Below are 22620 nucleotides of genomic sequence, written 5' to 3'. Positions count from 1 at the left end.
TTTCGAGCTTTTCTCCTTTATTGGTGGCGACACGAGAGACCACCAAAGTGACCGGTTCGTCCTTGGGAGAACTGTCATATCTACCACTCGAATCGGGTGCTCCATTCAAAGTTACCGCACTATCTTCCTTCTCACTCACCCTCAGCGATCAGCGATTGTCAAACAGACGATTTGACAGATGCGCAGCGGCAATGGAGCACTTCCATTCGAGCAGTTTTTGCTTTTTTCTACAATGTATTTCTTATGGAGCGAACTGTCAAAAACTGCTCGACTGCGGGTGCTCCTTTCTGAGAAACTTTCTGGAACAACAAATGAAAACGAGAGAAAACATATTGAAACCTTAAAACTTTGGCGAATTTGGAATTTTACGGTGAATTTTTTGCAAATCTTGCATAAGGCTTTCTAGGCCCAGTGAAAAAAATATAATTTAACTCAAAAATGACGAATTCCTCGTCACAGTGTCCTGATGCAAACAATGATCGAGCCGAGGGGGGTGTCACTCTCGCGTTGACCGAGCGATAAAGCTTCCTTTTCATACCTTTGCAGCGCTAACTTTTGCTTTTCCGCTTTAACGCGCGATAACCGCGTTAACTCGCTTTTTGCTTTACCTTTTCTTGCGTTCACGCATCAGACTGCTCGATTTTTTTGACAGCGAGAACTGTCAACAGCAAATGACAGATCTCGTTGTCAAATCATTCGAGCAGTTTGTTTTGCTTTTTTTTCTTGAAAAATAAAGTCTCCTACCAACTTTTCGTAAAGAAACAAAAGTTTAAACCAAAAAAGGAGCGGTGTACCAGGAAACATTTGCAGCTGCCAAGGGTCAATGTTTCAGAGACTTGAAACGGCCAACCTTGTTGGATGATGACTTTGGCAACAGGTTCAACCTGCAGAAACGGATCCCGGAGTTTGCATTGCGGAGATCAACATTGACGAAACGTTTAAAATCGTACCACCTGGCCCGACACCTGTAAAAGCCCGCTAATCTGAGCTGCAGCCGCTAACCAAACCGATCTTCGCAACCTGCTTTTGGTGAGTTTTGATCGTGAAGTGGCTTACTCGAGTTTTAACTCTAGTTATTTCAAACCTGTCCAACAGAACGGCGTGATTAAGCTTCTGGCGCGGGCAACAACAACAAATCGCTGATAGAAACATGCAACGCGGCCAGCTCAACTGCAGCCGGTACAGAATAGAAGCCGCAGTTGTTCCGGAGACCGTCGCGGTTACAAATCAATAACTCGGCCACGTTGCTGAACCTGCTGATCGCGGCCAACAAGGAGTTAAGTCGTTCTTCCACTCGCTAAACAAAAGAAGAATCGAAGCCGTCGGGGAAGATCAAGAAGCAACTTTCGTTGGTGGAGGATCGTGAAGAAGGGGAGTAGGTGAAAAGTACACCGACGAGGGTTTCGTGTCATTTATGTGGGTCATGCAAAATCCGGAAGGGACGCATCACGTCGATCTGGACAGCAAAGATTTGATGTGTTCTACGTGCAACGTAATAATGGACCATATGTGGAAGGAATCCATCGATAAACACCTGTTGGCCAAGTCACTCGTCAATCATAGTCCGGAATATGCCTTCAAGCGGGACAATTCCGTGCTCCGGGTCAACAAGTTCCACAAGTCCCACGCCAAGAAACGAAAAGTGGAGCAGGATGATCCTCCGGAAGACAATAAACCATAAATTTAAATATATTATTTGATTTATTTCATACTACTCGATCAACTCCAGATTGCCCTTCCAGAATTGATTTCATGAACTTGCCACGGTCAGCTTTTTGATCGACTCGTTGCAATCCTGCAGCTGGTCCCGAATCTCCAAATCGCGACGCATTCAGCCTCCTCCTGCCTTCCATTCTGCTAACTCTTCCTGGTTCGTTGAGCATCTCCTTCTTGTTCTTGTAACCGTGGAACAGCTGCTGAGGAACTTGAACTCTTGAACTTCCGGACCGACAGTCGCTGCTTATTACGGTTAGGTCGCGCTACACGTACGTTCGCGGATGAATTTTTTGGCAGGACTGGAAGGCATTCTGTATCCACGTCCACCTCTTCCTCGTCCAGCGTATCAACGCTCTCGGAGTCCGTTTCGAATCCGCCGCGCCCCCGGATTATGCTACGCTCATCGTCATTGCTGATCTTTAGCCGCATCAGCAGTTCCCTGGCCAAGGCGATGGTTCTCGAGCCCTTGAAGAAATTCGTTAGCTGCTTGGCGAACATTTCGGCGATACACTGGGGGGACGGTAACAATTAAAATCCTAAACTCGACCGCTCAAAAAAATCTTGCCCTCGAAATCTTACCTCCTCCTTGAGTTTGCAGTCAGAAGATTTTCCGTCTTCCCTTCCATGTCGTCCACCCGTCCGTTCCCGTTCACCTCAACAAACCCTGTCGGCATATTCTTCGGCGACCGCATCTGCACCACAATACGAGACGATTTCACCTGCTCCGTGGGGACCACCAGCGTAGCGGCACAAACCAGCAGCGATTTCGTCACCGAGGGGGGAAAATAAAACTCACAGATTGCTTTGTTTATTTTTCCTGAAACTGCAGGAAAAATAAACCAAAACAAATACCGAGTTGCCAAACCCGATCAAAAACTACTCGACTTAAGACAGCAAGGTTGCAAGATCGATTCGGTTGGTTCAAAAGTCGAGCAGACGCTAGCCGCTTTAACTCGCTTTAACGCGCGTTAACATGCGATAACTTGCTTTAAGGTGGCGTTATGTGAAAACTCGGCACGATGAGAAGCGTTGATGCTTTTCGAGCTCGTTTTTGTGCGTTTTAGTGTGTTATCGCGGAGTGACATCCCCCTCGGATCGAGCTGTAGCTGTCACAGCCCTGCGAAGTATGTTGGCTGACATATCGGGCAGTCAGTCAAATAAACCAGCTAGAAGTTGCTTGACAAAAAAAATTTGCTAGAAAGAGATAGGAAACCTGATGCAAACAAACGTCCAGCTGTCATGTAAACATACTTTGAATGTGTTGGTAAATTTCTGACTAGAAAGCCTTATTATTTAATGGGAAATTATGCATCAAATTGCGTTAAACTTCCTAATCAGGCTTGTGTTAGACTTTTCGTAACATTTCCATTCCAACTCTTATCCGCCGTTTTCACAAATTGTTAAGCAAGAAAGCAGCTGACAAAACGTCCAATACGAATTCTGACAATCGCTGAAGAAGAGAATAGTACAAAGAAAAAGAAACAGTGTGCGGTCAAAAATAATCGACAAATTTATTCCTGGTGGCTTGTCAGTTCGTCAGTGAATATGGTTGGTCTTTCAGTATATGTGAAGAAGCACCGTCCGGATGATCTACAGCATGTGATGGCCCGTGGTATATCCGGAGTGCTCAAAGCTACTCACAACGTCGGATGCACAGTCGAAGGCTGTTTTCTCTCACCGCACAAATAAGTTATCAGAAATGGAGCACCGGATTCGAGTGGTAGAAATGAGAGTTCTCCCATAAGGAATACATTTTAGAAAAAAAGCAAAAACTGCTCGAATGGAAATGCTCTATTGTTCTCTGGCATGCATTTTATCATTTTATGATTATATTAACATAGGGCTTTAGTTTGGACCCTATTTTTCAATGGAGCACTTCCATTCGAGCAGTTTTTACTTTTTTCTACAATGTATTTCTTATGGAGCGAACTGCGGGCAGGGTTGCCAGGTTGCCAGATAAATCTGGGAATGCCAGATATTTCAAGTGTCAGCCAGAATAAAGATTTACCCTTCTCTGTGTCAGATATTGACAGATTTTGCCAAATTTTCCACTTTATGCCCATCTTATACAAATTTTTTGATTAAAATGAACGTATTTAATTGAAAATCAAATAAAAGTAGAATATGTTTTACAAAAAGAAGATGTAAATTCAACTTTTTTAATGTCATAAAATCAGCTAGATTTTCCAGATTTTTCATCGATATTTTGCCAGATTTTTCAAATTTTAATGGTAATCCTGACTGCGGGTGCTCCATTAAACAAAAAAAAAAAAATACAAAAAAGATAATTTAACCCGAAACCATTAAAAAATTCATCACCGTGTACTTTCGCCCATGCAGCACTAACATTTTCAAACATTGCAGTACTAGAATATCAACCGCTCTAGCGCGGCGGAAATGCCCGTGACAGTTCGTACTCCTTTGCCATCTCTTTCGTGTGATCTCTCTTTTTCCGGCATCGTGTATGCTAGTGGACACATTTCATCCAAGGTACTACGGGAAAAATCGCAAAAATGGCTCGAAATCGGTGCAATTTCGCGGTGCAAGTTGTTTTCGATTGTGCGGAACAGTGTCGCGTGTGGTTGGAAATAAATTTGTTGCCGGTTTCGGCGGAAATTAGTGAAAATTTGCCCGAAAACTGATCGTTGTTGACGGTCGACTTGTAAACTGGAACGGTGCTTCTGAGGAGAACTGTCAAAATCTGTTGTCGGTCGGAAGTTGGACAAGTCTTTTTTTTGGGTGAAACTGTGGGACTGATTGAATGTGATTTAAGATCTAAATACGTTTGTTTTGTTAAGAAATTGGTGCGCTTGAAAGATATTTCTTCAAGAAGTTTAAAATGAGTACAAAAATGCGATTGTTGACATTTTCCAGCTGCATAACCTCCAAACATCGAAAACAACTGCCAAAGTGCTTGCCTGAAATCCGTCGGAATGTTTCTAATATTTTTCATTCCCCTCTTTCCAGCTAGAACGCAATGGCCGATACAGCGAAGAAGGCTGCCCCTAAGAAGGCCGGTGGCAAGGCCGCCGCCAAGAGCGCCGCTGCTCCGGTGGTCGCCAAGGGCGTCAAGAAGTCCCAAACCAAGGAGGCCATCCTGGCCCGTACCCACAAGCCGAAGGGACAGCGCACGGCCAAGGCCGCCCTGCCCTACCAGAAGAAGAGCTACGGCCGTCTCTGGGCCAAGGCCGTCTTCACCGGGTACAAGCGTGGCCTGCGGAACCAGCACGAGAACCACGCCATCCTGAAGGTCGAGGGTTGCCGCAACCGCAAGAACGCCCTGTTCTACATCGGCAAGCGTTGCGTGTACGTGTACCGTGGCAAGGCCAAGCTGAGCGCGCCCGGCCTCGCTGAGAAGAAGACCAACATCCGCGCCATCTGGGGCAAGATCACCCGCTCGCACGGTAACAGCGGCAGCGTGAGGGCTCGCTTCCGCACCAACCTGCCCGGCCACGCCATGGGACACCGCATCCGGATTGTGAGTTTTTCTTGTTGCGCTTCCATTGAGAGCTAATTTCTAACGATTTTGGTTTTCTCTTTTATTTTTGCAGATGCTGTACCCATCCCGTGTTTAAGCCTAAGCTAAACTTACTGTGTAAATTTACAACAAACCACAATAAAAAGCGAGGATATTCCTACTAAAAACAGCAACATGTTCATGTGTGTGTGTATTGAAATGCAATGAATGCGGAATTTGAGAAAAACCTTACAGCGAAAAGTATGGAACTCATTTCGTGAGTATTATTTACTTCAGAAGGAGAATTATTCAGAAGTTTTAGAAGAAAACTCTTGTATAGTGACTTCATCTATGTTCAGGTTGTGGAACATTATCTCGATAGTGATAGTGGGAATAGAAATTATTTAACATACTCGTGTGCTCTCTTGTTTTAACTAGATACTAAACCCAGCAAGCTTAGTACAAGAAGCACACCGGCATCGATAAGTTACTCAGTTTAGACTGATAAAATAGGTGTAAAAAGTAAAAAAATCTTTCCCAATTCTTAAGGGGAACCCTCGTGTAGAGTATCGGGGCTGGCATTTACAATGCGGATTCAGTGACAGTTTTAAACTCAACTAATGTTAACATGTTGAGGTTAATGTTAACATTCCATAGGTTGTCTTCCTAAGCTGTCTTGATAAGGTCCAGTTTGTGACGATACACTACCTTCCCTTTACTAAGCAATCGAATCCAGAAGGGAAAAGATCACCAGTTGTGTTGGTCAGAGCCGGAATTTGAACCCCGAACTACCACTGGGCTACGTGGCTCGGTCATAAAATAGGTGTGTGGTTTTCACCAAGGTAGTTAATCGATGAAATTATCGTCGATAATATACCGCTCATAAGCGCTATCCAGACTGTAGTCCCGATTCGCCCCAGATGAAGGTAGGTTTCAAAGTATAAATCTCGCTTACTTTTCAAATAACACATTGGTTGTTTTCAAAAAGTAATTTAGAAATGAGCAATTCTCTACCAAAACCGGAAATGGATTTTATTTTATTTTTTGATTTGGCTCTAACTTTGTGGGGGCCTTTCCTATGACCAAATAAGCTATTTTGCGTCATTGGTTCACCCATACAAGTCTCCATACAATTTTGGCTGCTGTCCATACAAAAATGGTATGTAAATATTCAAACAGCTGTAACTTTTGAGTGAATTTTCTGATCAATTTGGTGTCTTCGGCAAAGTTGTAGGTGTAGTGAGAAAAAAATAGGTACACGGAAAAAAAATTGCAGATTTTTTTATCAACTTTTTTTTTACTAAAACTCAATTTCCTAAAATACGTATTTTTTTGATTTTCGAGATTTTTTGATATGTTTTAGGGGACAAAAATCCGCAACTTTTGAGCCATAGAGAAAAATGGTCAAAAAATCTGCCGCCGAGTTATGAATATTTGAAAAAATAGTGATTTTTGGAAAAAAAATCGAAGTTTCATGCAAAAACAACTTTGACATTATTTTGTAATGCAAAATTGAATTTGCAATGTTTGATTTTAGCGAAATATTTGAAGTCTTTCGATTTTTAAAAATTGTGACCACGAGTAACCAGTTCCAAAAATATTTTTTTTTGAAAAGTTCAGAAAATTTGCTATAAAATTGTCCAAGAGACATTGAAGATTGGACCTCGGGTTGCTGAGATAGAGCCGCTTAAAGAAAAAGAAACACGAAAATTGAAGTTTTCTAAATCTCACCAAAACATTCCACCATTTTCTAATGACGATGCCTCAGCAACTAATGGTCCGATTTTCAATGCTAAAACATGAAACATTCGTGAAATTTTCCGATCCTTTCGAAAATTTTAAAAGGGCCAAACATTGAATATTACGCCCATTTAAAATGCTAGTCTTTATTTAAAAATTTTCAAAATATTTTTTTACGAAAAGATCGGAAAGTTTTACGAGTGTTTCATGTTTTAACATTGAAAATCGGACCATTAGTTGATGAGATATCGTCATTAGAAAATAATGGGGTTGCTTTGGTGAGACTTAGAAAACTTCAATTTTCGTGTTTCTTTTCCTTAAAGCGGCCCTATCTCAGCAACCCGAGGTCCAATCTTCAATGTCTCTTGGACAATTTTATAGCAAATTTTCTGAACTTTAAAAAAAATATTTTTAGAAATTGTCACTCATGTTCACTACCTATTTAAAAAAATTGAAAAACTGCAAATATTTTGCTAAAATCAAACTTTCGGTGGCTATATCTTGAAAACGGAGCCTTCTATCAAAAAATATGTAAAGTACTTTTCGATTGCAAATTCAATTTTGCATTAAAAAATAATGTCAAACTTGTTTTTGCATGAAACTTAGATTTTTTTTCCAAAAATCACTATTTTTTCAAATATTCATAACTCTGTGGCAGATTTTTTGACCATGTTTCTCTATGGCTCAAAAGTTGTGCCCTAAATTACATCGAAAAATCTCGAAAATCAAAAAATTCGTATTTTGGGAAATTGAGTTTTAGTGAAGCAATTTTTTTTCCGTGTACCTATGTTTTTCTCAAAAGTCCTCAATAATACCTACAACTTTGCCGAAGATGCCAAATTGATCAGAAAATTCACTCAAAAGTTACAGCTGTTTGAATATTTACATACCATTTTTGTATGGACAGCAGCCAAAATTGTATGGAGACTTGTATGGGTGAACCAATGACGCAAAATAGCTTATTTGGTCATAGGGAAGGCCCCCACAAAGTTTAAGTCAAATTAAAAAATACAAAAAATAAAAATGGTTGAAATCGGCCGATTTCGTAGAGAGTTGCTCATATGCAACAAGGCATGCATCGTTTTGAAGTTATAGGCATTTATGGGTAATTTCAGGTAAGATATACATTTTGAATTTTTATAGATAATTTCTATGTATTTCTCTTTCTAAACTCTTTTAGACTTCTAAAATGTTGCAGACCTGTTCATATGTTAGGGTTGTTTTTTTTTCCTATTTTTTTATTATTTGAAAGATCAGGAGATCTCAAAAACGTTTCATTCGAAACATTATTAAACTTATTTCTATGACACTTGATTTTAACGGATTACATTACTTTTAGATTTTTATCGCGTTGACTTTTCATTCTTTAAAAAAAGATAGCAAAAAATACTGTAAAAATACATAGTCATTTTCAAGGAAAAAACTGAAAGAAGCGATCGGTTATTTTTATCGAATGGGCTACTTCTAATTATTTTTACAAATTTTCAGTTTTGAGACCACACATCGGAAAAAGTAAAAACCCTAGGAAAAAATCAAATACAAAATTCAAAGTTTAAATTATATGCCACGGTGGTGACCTAAACATAGAAAAATATTTCTGGAGCAACATTTGAAAAGGGCGCATAAGCAATTTGACAGCTAGAACTATTTTGCAAATTCCGAAACAAAAGGTAACCACAGACAAACAGACGTAAATCTCTTTTTATGTTCATCAATCAGGAATATAACGGCTGATTTGAATTTAAATGAAGTTTTCGGAACGTCCACCAGCAAGGGATGGCGCTACAGTCAGAGCGCATATCACACTGACGTTTCAGCTAGCGCGCCAAAATATTTCTGCCTTTGTTTGACGACAGTGAAAGATGAGAAACGACATGCAGAGAAAAATTGTTCAACGATTTTTTGCATCTTGATCCAAACTTCGTGTTAGAATTTGGAAAAATCGGGTATACATTGCAATCAAGACTAATGCTAAACGAAAACGAAATAATGCTAACGATAGTGCATTGAGTAAGATCGGGAACGGAACGCGACGGGTGGTTTTCCGCACGCATAATCGGATAATGATTTCAGGGCTAAGTTATCTGACTTCTATCGGGAATCTCCGCCAGACATGTTATTGATAACGGCTTAACCATTTTTCTGCCACCCAAAAATTTCCTCACCTTCCTGCGAGGTGAACCTTCTTCTGAAAACATTCAATTTGACTCGTAAAAAAAACCATTTTCTTACATGTCGGTAGAGTCTTATCCAGTGGACACTTTGTTGGCAGAGGAAAATTAAAACACTTGCTGTTCGTTTCTGCCTCTCGGAGAAGACTGGTCCTGATCATGCGAGGAACCGATCGCACTCACCGGGCTTCCGAAGCCAATCAACCGGTCACGCCGGTCACTAGCAGCAATAGTGCTGACCTCGGTGCTGACCTAAGTGCTGACTGTTATATTTTGAATTCTCGATTTGTCCTGAAACAAAATAGCTCGGCTGTCCTTGCTGCTGCTCCACCCACATGTTGGTTTTAGTAAACAAATTTCCCTACCCTCACTACCACATGAAAGATTGCGTGTACTAACACTTTCACTTTCTCTTTTGTATAGCAACACTCAATTTTAGAATTGGCCACCAGATTGAGCTAGTTACTATTGAATTTTTGTTGCATTTAGTGATTGATGGATTTTAGCGAAATTAGTTCAATGATTTACGTCTGTTTGTCTGTGGTTACATGTTTTCCACATGAATCTGCCCCATTCGACTTGTCATGTGAGTATCATGTGTAAATCACATAGAAAATTTTCATCGCGTGCACCGGTAAATTCAAGTGAAATTCTCATCGAAATTAAATGAAAAACACGTGAAATTCACATGTAATCACACATGCATGTCACGTGAAATTCTTTTGAAGATGAAATGGATAGCACCCCAAAATGTTTGTTTTTCTGCAGGTTAAAAAAGAATAAAGACAACACTCATTTTCAAAATTTGTATTTTATTTATCACATTTTATCTTTTTTTATTATAACAAAACAAAAACACATCTTGGCAAAGCCAGTTGGATCACACTAACACAACAAAATAAATTAAAAAAAACACAAATAAATCTCTTGCGTTGCCGCATTGTTAAGTCCACGCTTGCAGTTCCTCAGTCACTGGTCACCGAATGTTCCTTCGGGCATTTTTGGACACTGTGCACTCTCAAAGATTTGTCCGAAGTCGGTTCACTGCGGACTGGACACTCCAGAAATCGATTATCTGAGAAAAATGATATAGAAAAAGTTGTCATTTTAGCATTTTTTTGATAATCAATATGCTTACCGTGATCAACTCCGATTCTTCATGAATTTTAATATTAAAATCCTAGTTTTAACAAATTAAAACTCTTGGGGCTCGGGACGAGCTCTGAACGTGCCGTTCTCCTTCTCGCCATCTTGCTCAATGAATTTCCGAAAAAATAAGACACTTGACTTTCAAATTCAAAACATACAATTTTAACGTGGTTTCCACCTAACTATCAAGGGAAAAGACTGATGGGGCCAATCCAAGAGAAAATCACTTGACTCCAACGTGAACACCATGCGAAAAAAGAATGAAATGGTTTCCGCTAGCAATCAGCTGTTTTCAAATGATTATCACATCCATATGACCTGAAAATAATGTAAGGGTCAAAGGAAAAACATATGAATTCATCGTGTAGGTTTTTGAAGCAGCTCACGTGGAAAAGCATTTGAATTTGTTGGTTTCTTTCAGTGTAGAAGGTAGCTGGGAAGGCTATTGTTTAACAAATCGAGTTATGTGAAAAAGTTACCTGTTGGCTCGGAATAGAGTTATCTACGTGCGCATGTATTGCGTGTACGTACACGAAAAAAGTGAGGTTAAATTTTGTACCCGCCAGCAAAACAAATGGTGTGCTAGTGTGTGTGAGATCGGGCTTAGATAGCTCTATTGCCAAAAAAGTTCCAGCTGTCAAAATGCTTATCCGCCCTTTTCTCGTGTTGGTCCAGATTTAAAACGGTCATAACAAATTGATTAAAAAGTCAATTGGCTTGTGTTGGATATTTGTTTTAACTACATTTAAAATTCTGTGACATTTGTTTTTTTTAATAGACAATCAAGTAGACAATCAAACTCGTCTCTTTCGATTCCTTAACAAGCCCCTTAAATTTGCATACTCTCTGTATTTGGAATGTGCCACTTTTTTTTCTAACGTGCTCAGAATCTGATTAAATTTCACGTGCATGGGCCAAACGTCACCCCCAGAGCCGTCAGCTGATGGTGCACTATCGTACAGATAATGAGAGAGGAGAGTCCTAAACAATAGGACAATTTGCTTATTTTTAGCTCCACTCTAGTGCGATTGGGGCGCTTGCAATTGTGGGGAATAATTTGCGATTTTTCTCCTCCTCCATCTGCGAACTCTCGATGACCTCTCTCTGGCCGCTGATTTGATTGATGGCTCCATTAGGTGGCACTTGTGACTTAAACTCACAAACGATTTGAGGTAATTGTTGTTGAGTTATTGAGCTATTGCGCTATGAAACTCTATTTGTCTTTGAATTTTAACATTTTCGTATGGCTCTTAAGGTGTAACTGACCAACATTGAATATGACAATAAAATATGGCGAAAATCGTCTTAATGCAAGTTGGTTACATTAAATAAGTCACCGAAATACATTTCAAAACAATTAAAAAGGAATTGGTAATGGTAATCAATGTAAGTGAATACAGTCGACTCTCTGGTTGTCAATATCCAAGGGACCGTCGAGGAAGAGAATCATCAGTTTACAAAACGATACAAAATGAAGATTCGATTGAAAATATTTTTCCTTGATACCCAACTATGGGAGAGAATCATGGCAACGTCCAGCAAACAAAAACAAACTAATGTCAAACACCCTTCAAAGCTTCGTTTCTCAAAGAAAAATGTCTGTGCAAGCCATGAGATCAGTAACAACATTTCAAAAGGGCGAAACCTACCATCCTGTCATTTCGGGAAAATCAACATTCAAAATTTTGCGATTCCGATCAATTCCTATTTCCACAAAAAAGCATGAAAACCATCAATTTTGTCAAAACGTAATAGAAAATAGTAATAATTTCATCATAGAGAGCCATTTGAAATTAATTAAGGTGTTTTTGTTATTAAAAATTAAGAAAAACAAATTACGCCTTTTTGAAGAGCGTGCCTCCATTTTCGCCCCACCGTATTCGCCACCCACTCAACCAAAACAACGTTTTAGCCCGTCAGGTTACGCCGCAAAGCAAAAGTAAACAACAGATTCGTCCTTTTGTTTTTTGTTCATTTTTCGGGTTTTTAAAGAAAAAAGTGGTGAAACAACTATTTTATCATTGTGAAACGTTACAGTCAGTGATAATACAGTGATATTTGCAACCTCAGTGATAAAAAAATGGTCTAGAAAGCCTTCAGAAGGAGTCCGATTCAGGCCAAGAATCGTTGAGCCAGGATACACCGTACGATGTGGTCTATATTGAAGTGACGTTCCTTGGGGTGTCTTCGCCGGAAGTGGGAGACATGGCACCTGACGACTAGGCCACCCCGCCACCATCCTGCCTTCTCTATCTTTGCATAGCTTCAATGGTTACGGAGGCGATGATTTTGTACGGCATTCCTCCTAAACCTCCCTACACTAACTTTTTGTCCTGCAACTGCTAGACCCAGAATCCCCGGATGTTCCAAGAACCGGTAAATTATGGACCTTCATATCTAGATTGTGAATCCAGACCAGATCCGATACTACAATAATTGAAATTAAAAAGTTATGTATAGGATCATACAAATCTGTGTTTGTTGTGGAATTGTGGTCAGAGACATCAGAAACATACATTTTGATCCATTTTGAGGATTGTCAGGTTAAAATTCACTAAATTATAACGAAAATTTGGTGTTTCTAAATATACGTCGGAACTTGCAGAAAACACTACATTCGCCCTTCGTGATTGGGTGAAAACACAAGGGCGGAAACTCAATTTGGTTTGTTTTGATTGATGTTGTTGATTAGCCCTTTTGTTTTTTGCTTGTAAAACTACGTATTTTCGGAATTTTGTGATGATGGAGGGTGTTTTAGGATCAGTTTTGTTTGCTTTATATGATTCTGACAAAAACTCAGTTTGTTTACATCTGAGGGTTTCGCCCTATTGAAAAGTTGTTACTGAGATAATGACTAGAGAGCCTAGGTCCCTAATAGTGACAATCAGACTTTCCTTTTGACGGGTGCGACAACGGTTTGCTGTGATACCGGTTTTTCTATGCGCACCATTTCTCGTCACGAAAAAAACCCGACACAGCTCGGTAGCTTGATCGGTGCACCGAAACCAAAGTTTGGTGTGACGGCGGTGTGGATCGGGTACACAAAACTGACTTGGTTTCTGCGCCTACCACACGGGAGAAGTTTAGAACTCTTGATGCCTAGCAAGCCAGCTGAAATCAACACTTCTTAATGGTGTGGTTGTCAAAGGCACTGCATTAGTATTTTAAAGGTTCTTGGTTCGAATCGCGACAGTTATTTTTTTTTTAATGTTTTTATTTATTCAGAATAATTCTTCAGGAATAGAATAAACTTCTAGTGCATATAATCCTGAAATAGGCATTTTCTGCCTGCATAATACAGAACGTTTTCTCTATTCCACTACAAAAATCCATTCAATTTTTTAACCCTTTGACTAGAGCGTCGCAGGTTCGAAGAAGTTTTTTTTTTAATGTATGTAATCACTAATTTTGATAATAAAAATTGAAAAAAAAACCTCAAAAATATTTATGTCAGGATTGAACCAGGAACCTCGTGATTAAAAGACGGAGATCACAACCGCCAGGCCACCCCGAAGATGTGAATGATGGCTAACAAACCTCAATCAAAACAATGTCGCCTCCGGTTTACTTGGATCAACCATATGTTGAGTTGCATCTTGGTATACAGTTGGGTGCACCGGTGGTGTACCAAGGTGCTTTCGGTACAGTTGCTATGGTGTGACAATAAACAGCTCGGTTTGGGTTCTAGAGTGACACGAAAACCGCACCACGGCGCACCCGATCTTGGTGTTCAGTGAAGCCTGAATAAAGCCAATCGAAGTATGCAGTTTGAAGGGACTGAAGAATTTATCGATAGATGGAGCAATATTGATATCGAGAAGATCGACAGCCAGAAAGTCGACTGTAATAGTTTTATTAACGGGATCATCTTTATAAAATGAAAAAAATCTTTTGAGATCTGTAGTAAGTTTAAATGTTCTCCAAAAAATCTATTTTTAAATGCTTAAATTTATAAAATTCGCTGTAATGGTTACAAAAGCAACCAAATTTGCAGGGATTTTCGTTACGAGAAGACATTGCTTTTAGAAATTCCTAAATAAATTTAACTTCCAGAAAAAGCGTTCTTAAAATTTCAATTGGATTTATTTTTTCTATTTTTTTTTCTTAGTCTTATAATAGTAATAAGCAATAATCTTTCCAAAATGGATTCAGAGTCAACACACAGCTGAAAGGAACTCAAAAACTCTGTTGTGTACTGCAAAGTAACGATTCAGCAGGTCATCAAGGAAGCAATAGAGAGATGGCTCACGTTGCCCCTATAGACCACGTGACTTAACTTTGTATCGAATTGCTCTCAGATAGCCATCAACCAACAACGGCGATTTCGCGACGGTTAAAGCAATAAGTCGGATCACTTAATTGACCGTTCAAGTCGTTACAGGAATGCACAATACATCGTCTCTAATGCACATTGTGAGCAACAAAATAGCTTCGCAGGTAATGCTTGAAAATAAAAGATTTGCTCTTAAAAATGGCACAGTGCATTTTTGGCAAATGTTCAGGACAGGAAAATTGAAATGTTTCGCAAGGTTTTTCCACGAAAATGGAATGTTTACGGAAAATGACAAATCTGTTGCATGACAGAATGCGATAAAACGTGTCACAGAAGAAAATTAAAGGTCCCTCCCCCACCCTTCTTCGTACAACGAGGTTTTGCAACGCGACACGCGGTAGAGTTCGTCGTAAATCACCCAGAACAATGCAAGACTCGGTAAGTTATCATCAGAGAAGTAAAAAAAACAGAACAAGAAAAGTGCAAAAGGCTACAGGAGAATGGGAATAATTGGTTTTTTTTTCTCTGCAAAGAGTGTGTTATTATGGATATACAAACACAGCTGACTTTTGTACCTACTTGTACTGCACCCACCCTCTCTGAGATATCAGCTGGGAAGAGTAAAAAGAGATTCATATTCTTCACTTTACGCCAACGGTATTTACCTAGTTTATAAATTATTGATTGGATTGACCGTCGAGGAATGGCGCTAAGTACACGCCGCAAAGTGAGAATGTTGGAATGTTGCCTTTTTACTATTTTTAACTGTATTAAATATGCGGATTTTCTGTGTTCTTGTTCTTAGTTAATATTGCAACAGCTTTAATGGAGACGCACGATATTTTATCAATGTTTTGCATTGACACCTCGTCAGCTGTGTGCTATCTTGTGACAACGACCATTTAGTATTACCAGGTCCTGTTGCGTAGTTTTCAAGTTTTGTTTTAAACCATAATTTGCAAAATTTAATTTAGTTCTAACTGATGAAAATCATGATCAAAATCTTATCGTTCATTGTTTCGATCTGACGCATCCTCGTTTTTTTAAAGTGATAATACTCTTTATTACCCTGACAGACGGACCGGGCCGACAACGGCCCGAAAACCGCCGGACGGCTCGACAAAACGGCCCGAATTCCGTCGGTTTGTCCGACGGAATTCGGGCCCTTTTCGTGCGTATATGCAACAATTTGTCCGACGATCGTCGAAATCGACGTTTGAGAAAATCGATGTTGACGGGCCGTTGTCGGGCCGTTTTCGGGCGACTTTGTTATTTAGGTTGTCCTGCCATTGTCGGGTGCTCACGTTTCGAATTTAGGGCTTAATCAATCAAAAGTATTATTTTTTTTTTGCAAAAAAGTAATTTTTATTTGTCTTTATTGATGATTGATGATGATTGATGTCATCAGTGTATGCCGATTTTGATCCAAAGAAGCAGCTCTTGCATGTTTTGTTTGTGTCCTTGTCTAAGAGAAAAGGTAATATAAGAAAATATAAAAACAAAAAAACAAGTGAATTAAGAATTTACCTCTTCCTCCACCGCACCGCCCAAAGGACCGACAACTGGTTATCCCTGATGGTCTTCACCGGAACATTGTCATGTTGCTCGGAGGACCGAATCCTCACCGATCAAAATGATGGTTTTTCCGGAGAGGGCAATTTATCCACCGCTGCTGGATTCCGTCCAGGGAAATTTTTTTATTTGGTTTGTTCGCACTAATATCATTTTACAACAAAATTATAAGGATTTGGCAATTAAGAATTTATTTTGAAGACTTTGCTTTGTGAAAAGTAATGATCTGTCATAAATTTTATCACCGCCTGCTAATTTTTTATACGCCGATTAAACGCAGGACAAACGCTCGAAAATGGCAGGACAAGATCGATTTCGAGTAGATAACGCTTCGAAAGGCACGACCGCGGGACTTCAGTCTAACAGGGGTATCTCGTCTGAGCAGTATTACCACAGACAAACAGACGTGAAATAAAAAAAACATAAGAAAATTGAAATAACAATTTAATTTTTTTTGGTAATTTTTTAGAATCTCAGATACCCCTCGTGGACAATTTCCATACAAAAAATATTATGGAGCGTGGACAATAGTTGACCCCCCCCCCGCCCCTAAGGTGTCCTCGTGGTTTATGGATGGTCCCGTCTCAATATTTGAAGGAAAAAAGTGTTTTAAAATGCACTTTACACAAGTTCAGTTGTTCCAAAAATGTAAGATAAGACGAAAACAAAAATTTTAGGAAAAAAAAACTTTTTGCATTGAAAATTATCAAAACATGATGAGTGGTTTTATATAAACCCAAAAAATCAAACAATTGGGTACTAAAGCCCTATGCCAATTTTTATGTACAACGGTAAAAAACACGATTAAAAACCATTTCTGATCACTTTTTTTTCATTTTAATGCAAAATTTTTTTTTAACAAGACAACATTTTTTCGATGGATCAACTATGGTCCCCTTGGAACGACCTGTCAAGTAGGAGCTTTTCTGTCAAGAAGGACCGCGAGGTTAATTTTTCAAAATTGATTTAAAAATCCATTTTAAGCTCTTTATGGTCGTACAAAGGGTCATTGTACTCAGAAAAATAAGCTTTATCGCTGTGAACAATAATATCAGCAATCTAAGCTTCATTTTAGGACCCAATTCAACAGTACTTATGAGACCCTGAACCGAGTCGAATGTGACTTGTTTGAACAAAATTGGTTCAGCCAGTGCTGATAAAACTGAATGACAATTTTGGTCACACACATACACACAGAGAGACAGACATTTGTTCAGTTTTTGATTCTGAGTAGAAAGGTATACATAAAGCTTTCTATGAAAAGTTCATTTTTAGAGCAGGATTATAGGTTTACCTCAGTGAGGAAGCCAAAACATAAAAAAAAAAACAAATATAAATAGATTATTAAAGCTTATTATTAGGTTATCAGGATAACCTTACATCATTACATCAAAATATCGGCTTCAAAAAAGCTTATAGTTATTACACACTGTCTGTTTCTGAAAATTATAATTACTTTCCTCAACCCATTTTTTCTTTGGAATCTATTTGGTTTTTGTTACTTTTCTAAACTTCATTCACTAGGGTCTTGTGGGACTCCAAGACGGATCGAATGAGACCAAAACGGTCCAAATCAGTTCTGCCAGTCCGGAGATATTCGAGTGCATATTTTTCGGTGCACGGACTCACATCCAGACACACGCACAGACATTTGTTCAGAATTTGATTTCGAGCCGATAGGTATACGTGAAGGCGGGTCTACGAGGCAAAAACTCTAGATTTTAGGTGCTTATTGTAAATTTTCTTTTGAGTGTGTGCTTTTACTTCTTTCAATAAATAAATTGTGCGGAATTTACATTTTTGCAAAAAGTTCAACCAAAAAATGCCTGAAACAAATCCGTTTTGGACTCATGGGAGCTTTATACGAACCCAACGCAACAAAGAGCATCTCGATCCGACGTTCCGTGTTGAATTGATTCGCGTTCGAAGAAAACCGTCGAAATTTTTTTTATATATAGAAGATAGGTATAATTTGTGTCCAACCCCATCATATCACCAAATGTTGGGAAAAAGTGAGGAAGGCACCAACCACATAGGTGGATTAAGTTTCAAAATATGCCTCGAATGATATCAAAACCATTTCAATTCTAAAATAACAATACAGATTTGGATTTGATTTAGATTTTTTTCTATACCTAAATAGAGACTGTAGAAAACTAACTTTTAGTCTAATTTTGCATTTGCTCGTTACTCTGTGACGTTGAAACGAAGTAAGAAATAGAATAATGGATAGAATCAATGAAAAAATGAATAAATATTTCTGGAGTTATTTTGAAAAGGTCCAATAAACCAAATTTACAGTTTTTGCTTTTTGGGTGTTTTTAGAACCGCCTAGAGTTAGGGGTATTAAAAAACACCCAAAAAGCAAAAACTGAAAATTTGGTTTATTGACCCTTTTCAAAAAAAAAAAAAAAACGCCGGATTTGAATCTATCAGTCGAAACTTGTCGGTTTTGTCGCTGGAGAATGCGTCATATTTTTTTTAAGAGCTTCTAGCTTCTTTTGAATTCCGGAATTCCTACAACTTTTCTGATACAACTGTCATTACCACGCGCAAATTAACTGAATTAAATTTATGGTAATTTTCCGCTTGAACTAAACATGATATGTTTCTGGTAAGAAGCTACGAATTTTGGGTAATTTTGGGAAACCAAGTACCCCTATGTTAAAAAATAAACCTCATGTAAACAAATACACAGATTTGACAGACAACGGCTGAACTCAGTTATGTGTTCAAGGTTTTTACACAGATTCTGTGTATTCCCGGTTTTGGACGATCCGTGTCAAATTTTTTACACAGATCTGTGTTATCTGGATTTTGTGTGTAAGATAAAAAATTTAATGGGTGCGCATGGTTTTTAGAACATTTTTGTGGAGCACCTGGTTGCTGAGCATATTTTTGTTGTGTGTTATTTAAGTTCTGGCCCATATTAATTTAGGCAAATCGAAGAGGGGTCGGGGCAACTGCTGTGTGAGTTGGCGGAGAATTACCCATAAGAATAATACAATTAAAAAAAAACCTAACGCTGATGGGCTTCTCCCTGAAGACAAATTCCAAATTTGAGCTAATTCTGATCACGGGAAGCCTTCCTCAGACGGCTTTTTTTTAAATTGTATCAGTTATTTTTTAATGCATGAGCGTGTTCGTTTATCTGCCTGCCACAAACTTGTTATGTTGCTCCTTATAGCGGCGCAAAAATGGTTTTTTTCGAAAGCTAGTATCTTTTCACCAAACAATCTTAAAAATGTGGTGTCTTCTAGAAAGTTGTTCAAAATTTAAAAAAGGTCATACATCTGAGAATTGATAAAGATTGGACGACTTTTGCACCCTCCACAAATGAAAACCTGAAGCAGTTGCTGTTCTCCAAATATTTTGACGATTTTTCCCATAGAAATTTCAAGCGATTAGAGGAAGGGCTCCCGTGGTCAAAATGAGCTCAAAATTGTTATTTAGCCTAGTGATGGGCCAGATAGCCCGAATTCGGACCACCCTAATGGGCATATCTCGACTTTTGTTTTGTGATAAGGTCCTATAAACAAATGTAAACATTGAGTGTATCCCTTTCACATCGTAAGTCATTGGTCCATCGGAGTAAGCGGGATACGTTTAGACGTTTTGGAGTTATTTTTTGAAAAGGTCCAATAAACCAATTTTTCAGGCAGAAAAATAAAGGAAAAATGGCTACTTTGATTACACCTCAAAGAAAAAAAAACTTTATTATTGGCCAAACATGAGTACTACACGAAATACATATGCACGTAGATTATTTATAGCCAGTTTATTAATGATGGGCATCGCAGAGGAATGCATTTTAATTTGATTGTACTGAGATACCAAGGGCCTCCATTCAATGTCATGAGACACAATAAGATCATAAAATTTAATGGGGACGCTTGGTTTCTTGGAATAATTCCATGGAGAACTTGGTGTCTTAGAATAAAACCGCAGCAATTTTACCGAAAATTTAGTTAGTTAACGTCATGATTCTAAATCCGGACACTTAGTAGCATATCATTTTTATTATAGCTGGCAAAAAATCATGTAATAAGTTGGAAATGTAGAAATATCATCAGGATGTAGTATTAACAGTCAGTTTTTAGGAGAATGCATGCAAAATATGTCTTTTCTAACAGTTTTTCATCAGAATTTTAAAATTAAAATGACTTGTTGTGCTTCGAATCCCGGACACTGATAAAAACTGATTCGAAATCCGGACACTGGCATTCTCTAGATCTCAAAGACGCTGTTAACATTAAAACAATCGATAGTTTACATAAAAAATTGCTACAATTTAAGGAAATCGAAACCATAAATTTCTGTTTTGCTTTCCCGGTGCTTCGAAAGCGTATGAAATATTTCAAGTGAAATGTTTCGCATTTTTGATTAACTTATAATTTTATTGTATTTAATTGTTTTGGCATTAACTACAGCGTTCAAACAAACTTTAAATGAAAGTTGATGTTGGAATTCATCAAATAACACAGTTTTGACATTCATAATGCGAACTTATATCCAAATAATTGATAAAACAAGATGAAGTGTCCGGGTTTCGAAGCGTCCGGGAATTCGAATCATGACGTTTATTTAGTTAAGTTCTGGCCCACATTTCCCCTTAATTAATTTTCGTCGAAGGTGTGTTCAGGGAGCCAGAACATGTGAAATGAACAGATTTTTTGTTAATCATTCTGAATGAACTTCTTTCAATGGGTCACTCTAACCGCCCATCTTGTCTCTCCGGCGACCATCATCGTCATCGTCATCATCCTCGTCAACGCTCCACTGCACACACAAAACACCTGGAAAGTATTATACTGTGCGTATGTGTGTTTGTGTGTCCGCGGCCCCGTCCAGCAAAACACCGACCGAGAGAGAGTGAGGTCGGAGAGACAACGGTGACGAGAGCGCGAGAGGGATCGTCAAGCCGGTGGGGGAGGAGGGAGAGGCCACCCAGCAAAGCAAAGCAATCATTCGAATTCCGAAACGGCATCTCGGCTCAGCAGTGCCGCCGCCTGCTGCGTGCTGCTGGTGTTTGTTTTGTTGCAAGTGTGCGTGTGTGTGGCGGTGGCGCTCGTTCGTTCGCGCTCGTTGTCCGTTGTTTTTGACTCGGTGTGCTTTCAGTCTCATTCGAACTTTCTTACCGAGCGGACGTGTGACGGCGGAACGAAAACGACCGCGGGCTTTTTTCCTCCTCATCTCTTGTTTTATTCATTGTTGTTAGTGTGTATGTACATTGAATTAGTGCATTATCGTTACTGTTTATTATTCTTTATCAATCCGGTTCTAATCTACACGGTGTGTGGCGTTATAAATTCAGTGGATTAAGCCAGAAACTTATTCTTTCTTACGAAATCTCACCTGTGTGTACGGGGATACCTGTGTGCACATCTTGCGTACACGCACAAGTGTGGTTGTGTGTGTGCAGCGGGGAACGAAGACACGAAGAAATTCGTCGGCTCTCTCCGACCGTCGCTGAAAGTCGCTCGGAGGGGAGCCTGAAAACATAAACATAAGCCAGCATAAAAGCTGAGCCGAAAATACGTGCGCGCTGAAGCAGAAGGAAAGCATAAGTAAGTGTGTGTGTGTGTTTGGGTGTGTATGCTGATGTTTAATAGCTCAGCTTAGCGCGCATTGTGATGGGCGGGCAGTGTTGTGAAGAATTTTGGAAGCGATCGTTAGGGAATGGTCACCAATAAAGGCTCGAAGGTGATTGATTAAGAGGTGATCGGTAAAGTGCATCTAATCTAATCTAATCTAACCCTAGCGCAGCCAGTCTTTCGAAGGCATCCTGGAAAATGCCTTAGGTTGATTAACGCCTAGCATCCTCTTGTCATTATTAAAAATTGCAGTGCCCCATTGCATTAGATTGCATTGAAACATCACAAACGTTAAAGCGGCCAGGCCAACTGCGTAAAGTTTACCGCAAAGATGATTCGTTGAATTGGATTGAGTTTGAGCACGAGTGTTCAAACATCAATACATTTCTGAATCTACAGGGGAGGAAGAAACATGGGGATCCCCCGCTCACGTTCCTGTTTGTTTTGGCAATTTATCGTTGAGAGCACCATGCTAAGAAGTTTTGGTGCTCCGGGACCCTCAAGGATGGGTGATCGGTAAAGTGCATAGCAAAAATCTAAAGATATGTTTTGGTTAATGTAAACTATTGTTTCTGATTTTTGTCTTAAACAATCTCCCATTTGAGTATGGTGAACTATTAATTTGAAACTTATTTTGTTTTGTATATTTTTCACTATATTTTTTATGTTTCCCTTGTTGAGGAAGGCAAATCGAGCAAGTATTATTATTTTGTTTAATAATGTTTTAGAATAATTATTATTAGTGTCTTTAATAAAACTAATAATTATTATTCTACAACATTATTAAATAATTTTCTTAATTTTTTTTACTGTAATAATTATCCAGGGTAAAAAAAAACTTCGATTTAAATATTTGAGGAGAATGTTTATCAAAAATACGACCCATGATTTTTTATTGTGCCCTGGCAAATCAATATGAAACAAGTTTATTTACAAAAAAAAAAAAAA

General features: G+C 38.9%; 3 protein-coding genes and 1 long non-coding RNA gene across 4 annotated transcripts in view; 2 read left to right on the top strand and 2 right to left on the bottom strand.

Annotated features, from left to right (window-relative positions):
- Window positions 1-1834: 1834 nt before the first annotated feature.
- On the bottom strand, window positions 1835-2527 carry LOC120413799 (uncharacterized). Its single transcript, XM_039574749.2, has 2 exons — window positions 2296-2527; window positions 1835-2226 (listed from the first exon to the last, which is right to left on the bottom strand). Exon 2 carries the CDS (start codon window positions 2212-2214, stop codon window positions 1858-1860), a length of 357 nt encoding a protein of 118 aa, XP_039430683.1. The 5' UTR covers window positions 2215-2226; window positions 2296-2527; the 3' UTR covers window positions 1835-1857.
- A 1551-nt stretch (window positions 2528-4078) lies between these two features.
- Window positions 4079-5367, top strand: LOC120413809 (60S ribosomal protein L35a). Its single transcript, XM_039574764.1, has 3 exons — window positions 4079-4206; window positions 4684-5194; window positions 5268-5367. Exons 2-3 carry the CDS (start codon window positions 4694-4696, stop codon window positions 5289-5291), a joined length of 525 nt encoding a protein of 174 aa, XP_039430698.1. The 5' UTR covers window positions 4079-4206; window positions 4684-4693; the 3' UTR covers window positions 5292-5367.
- A 4509-nt stretch (window positions 5368-9876) lies between these two features.
- Window positions 9877-10634, bottom strand: LOC128093479 (uncharacterized). Its single transcript, XR_008212519.1, has 2 exons — window positions 10223-10634; window positions 9877-10159 (listed from the first exon to the last, which is right to left on the bottom strand). It is a non-coding gene; the product is annotated as an uncharacterized LOC128093479 (long non-coding RNA).
- A 10554-nt stretch (window positions 10635-21188) lies between these two features.
- The window catches only part of LOC120413750 (uncharacterized), a 154221-nt gene continuing 152789 nt past the window's right edge, over window positions 21189-22620 (top strand). Inside the window, exon 1 of the mRNA XM_039574682.2 lies at window positions 21189-21645. The gene's annotated coding sequence lies outside the window, so the exon portion shown is untranslated. The remainder of the gene's footprint in view (window positions 21646-22620) is intronic.

Source organism: Culex pipiens, chromosome 3 (assembly GCF_016801865.2).
Source record: "Culex pipiens pallens isolate TS chromosome 3, TS_CPP_V2, whole genome shotgun sequence".
Lineage (NCBI taxonomy): Eukaryota > Metazoa > Arthropoda > Insecta > Diptera > Culicidae > Culex > Culex pipiens.
The sequence above is the reverse complement of the archived record's forward strand: the minus strand, read 5'-3'. Positions and strand labels throughout refer to the sequence as shown.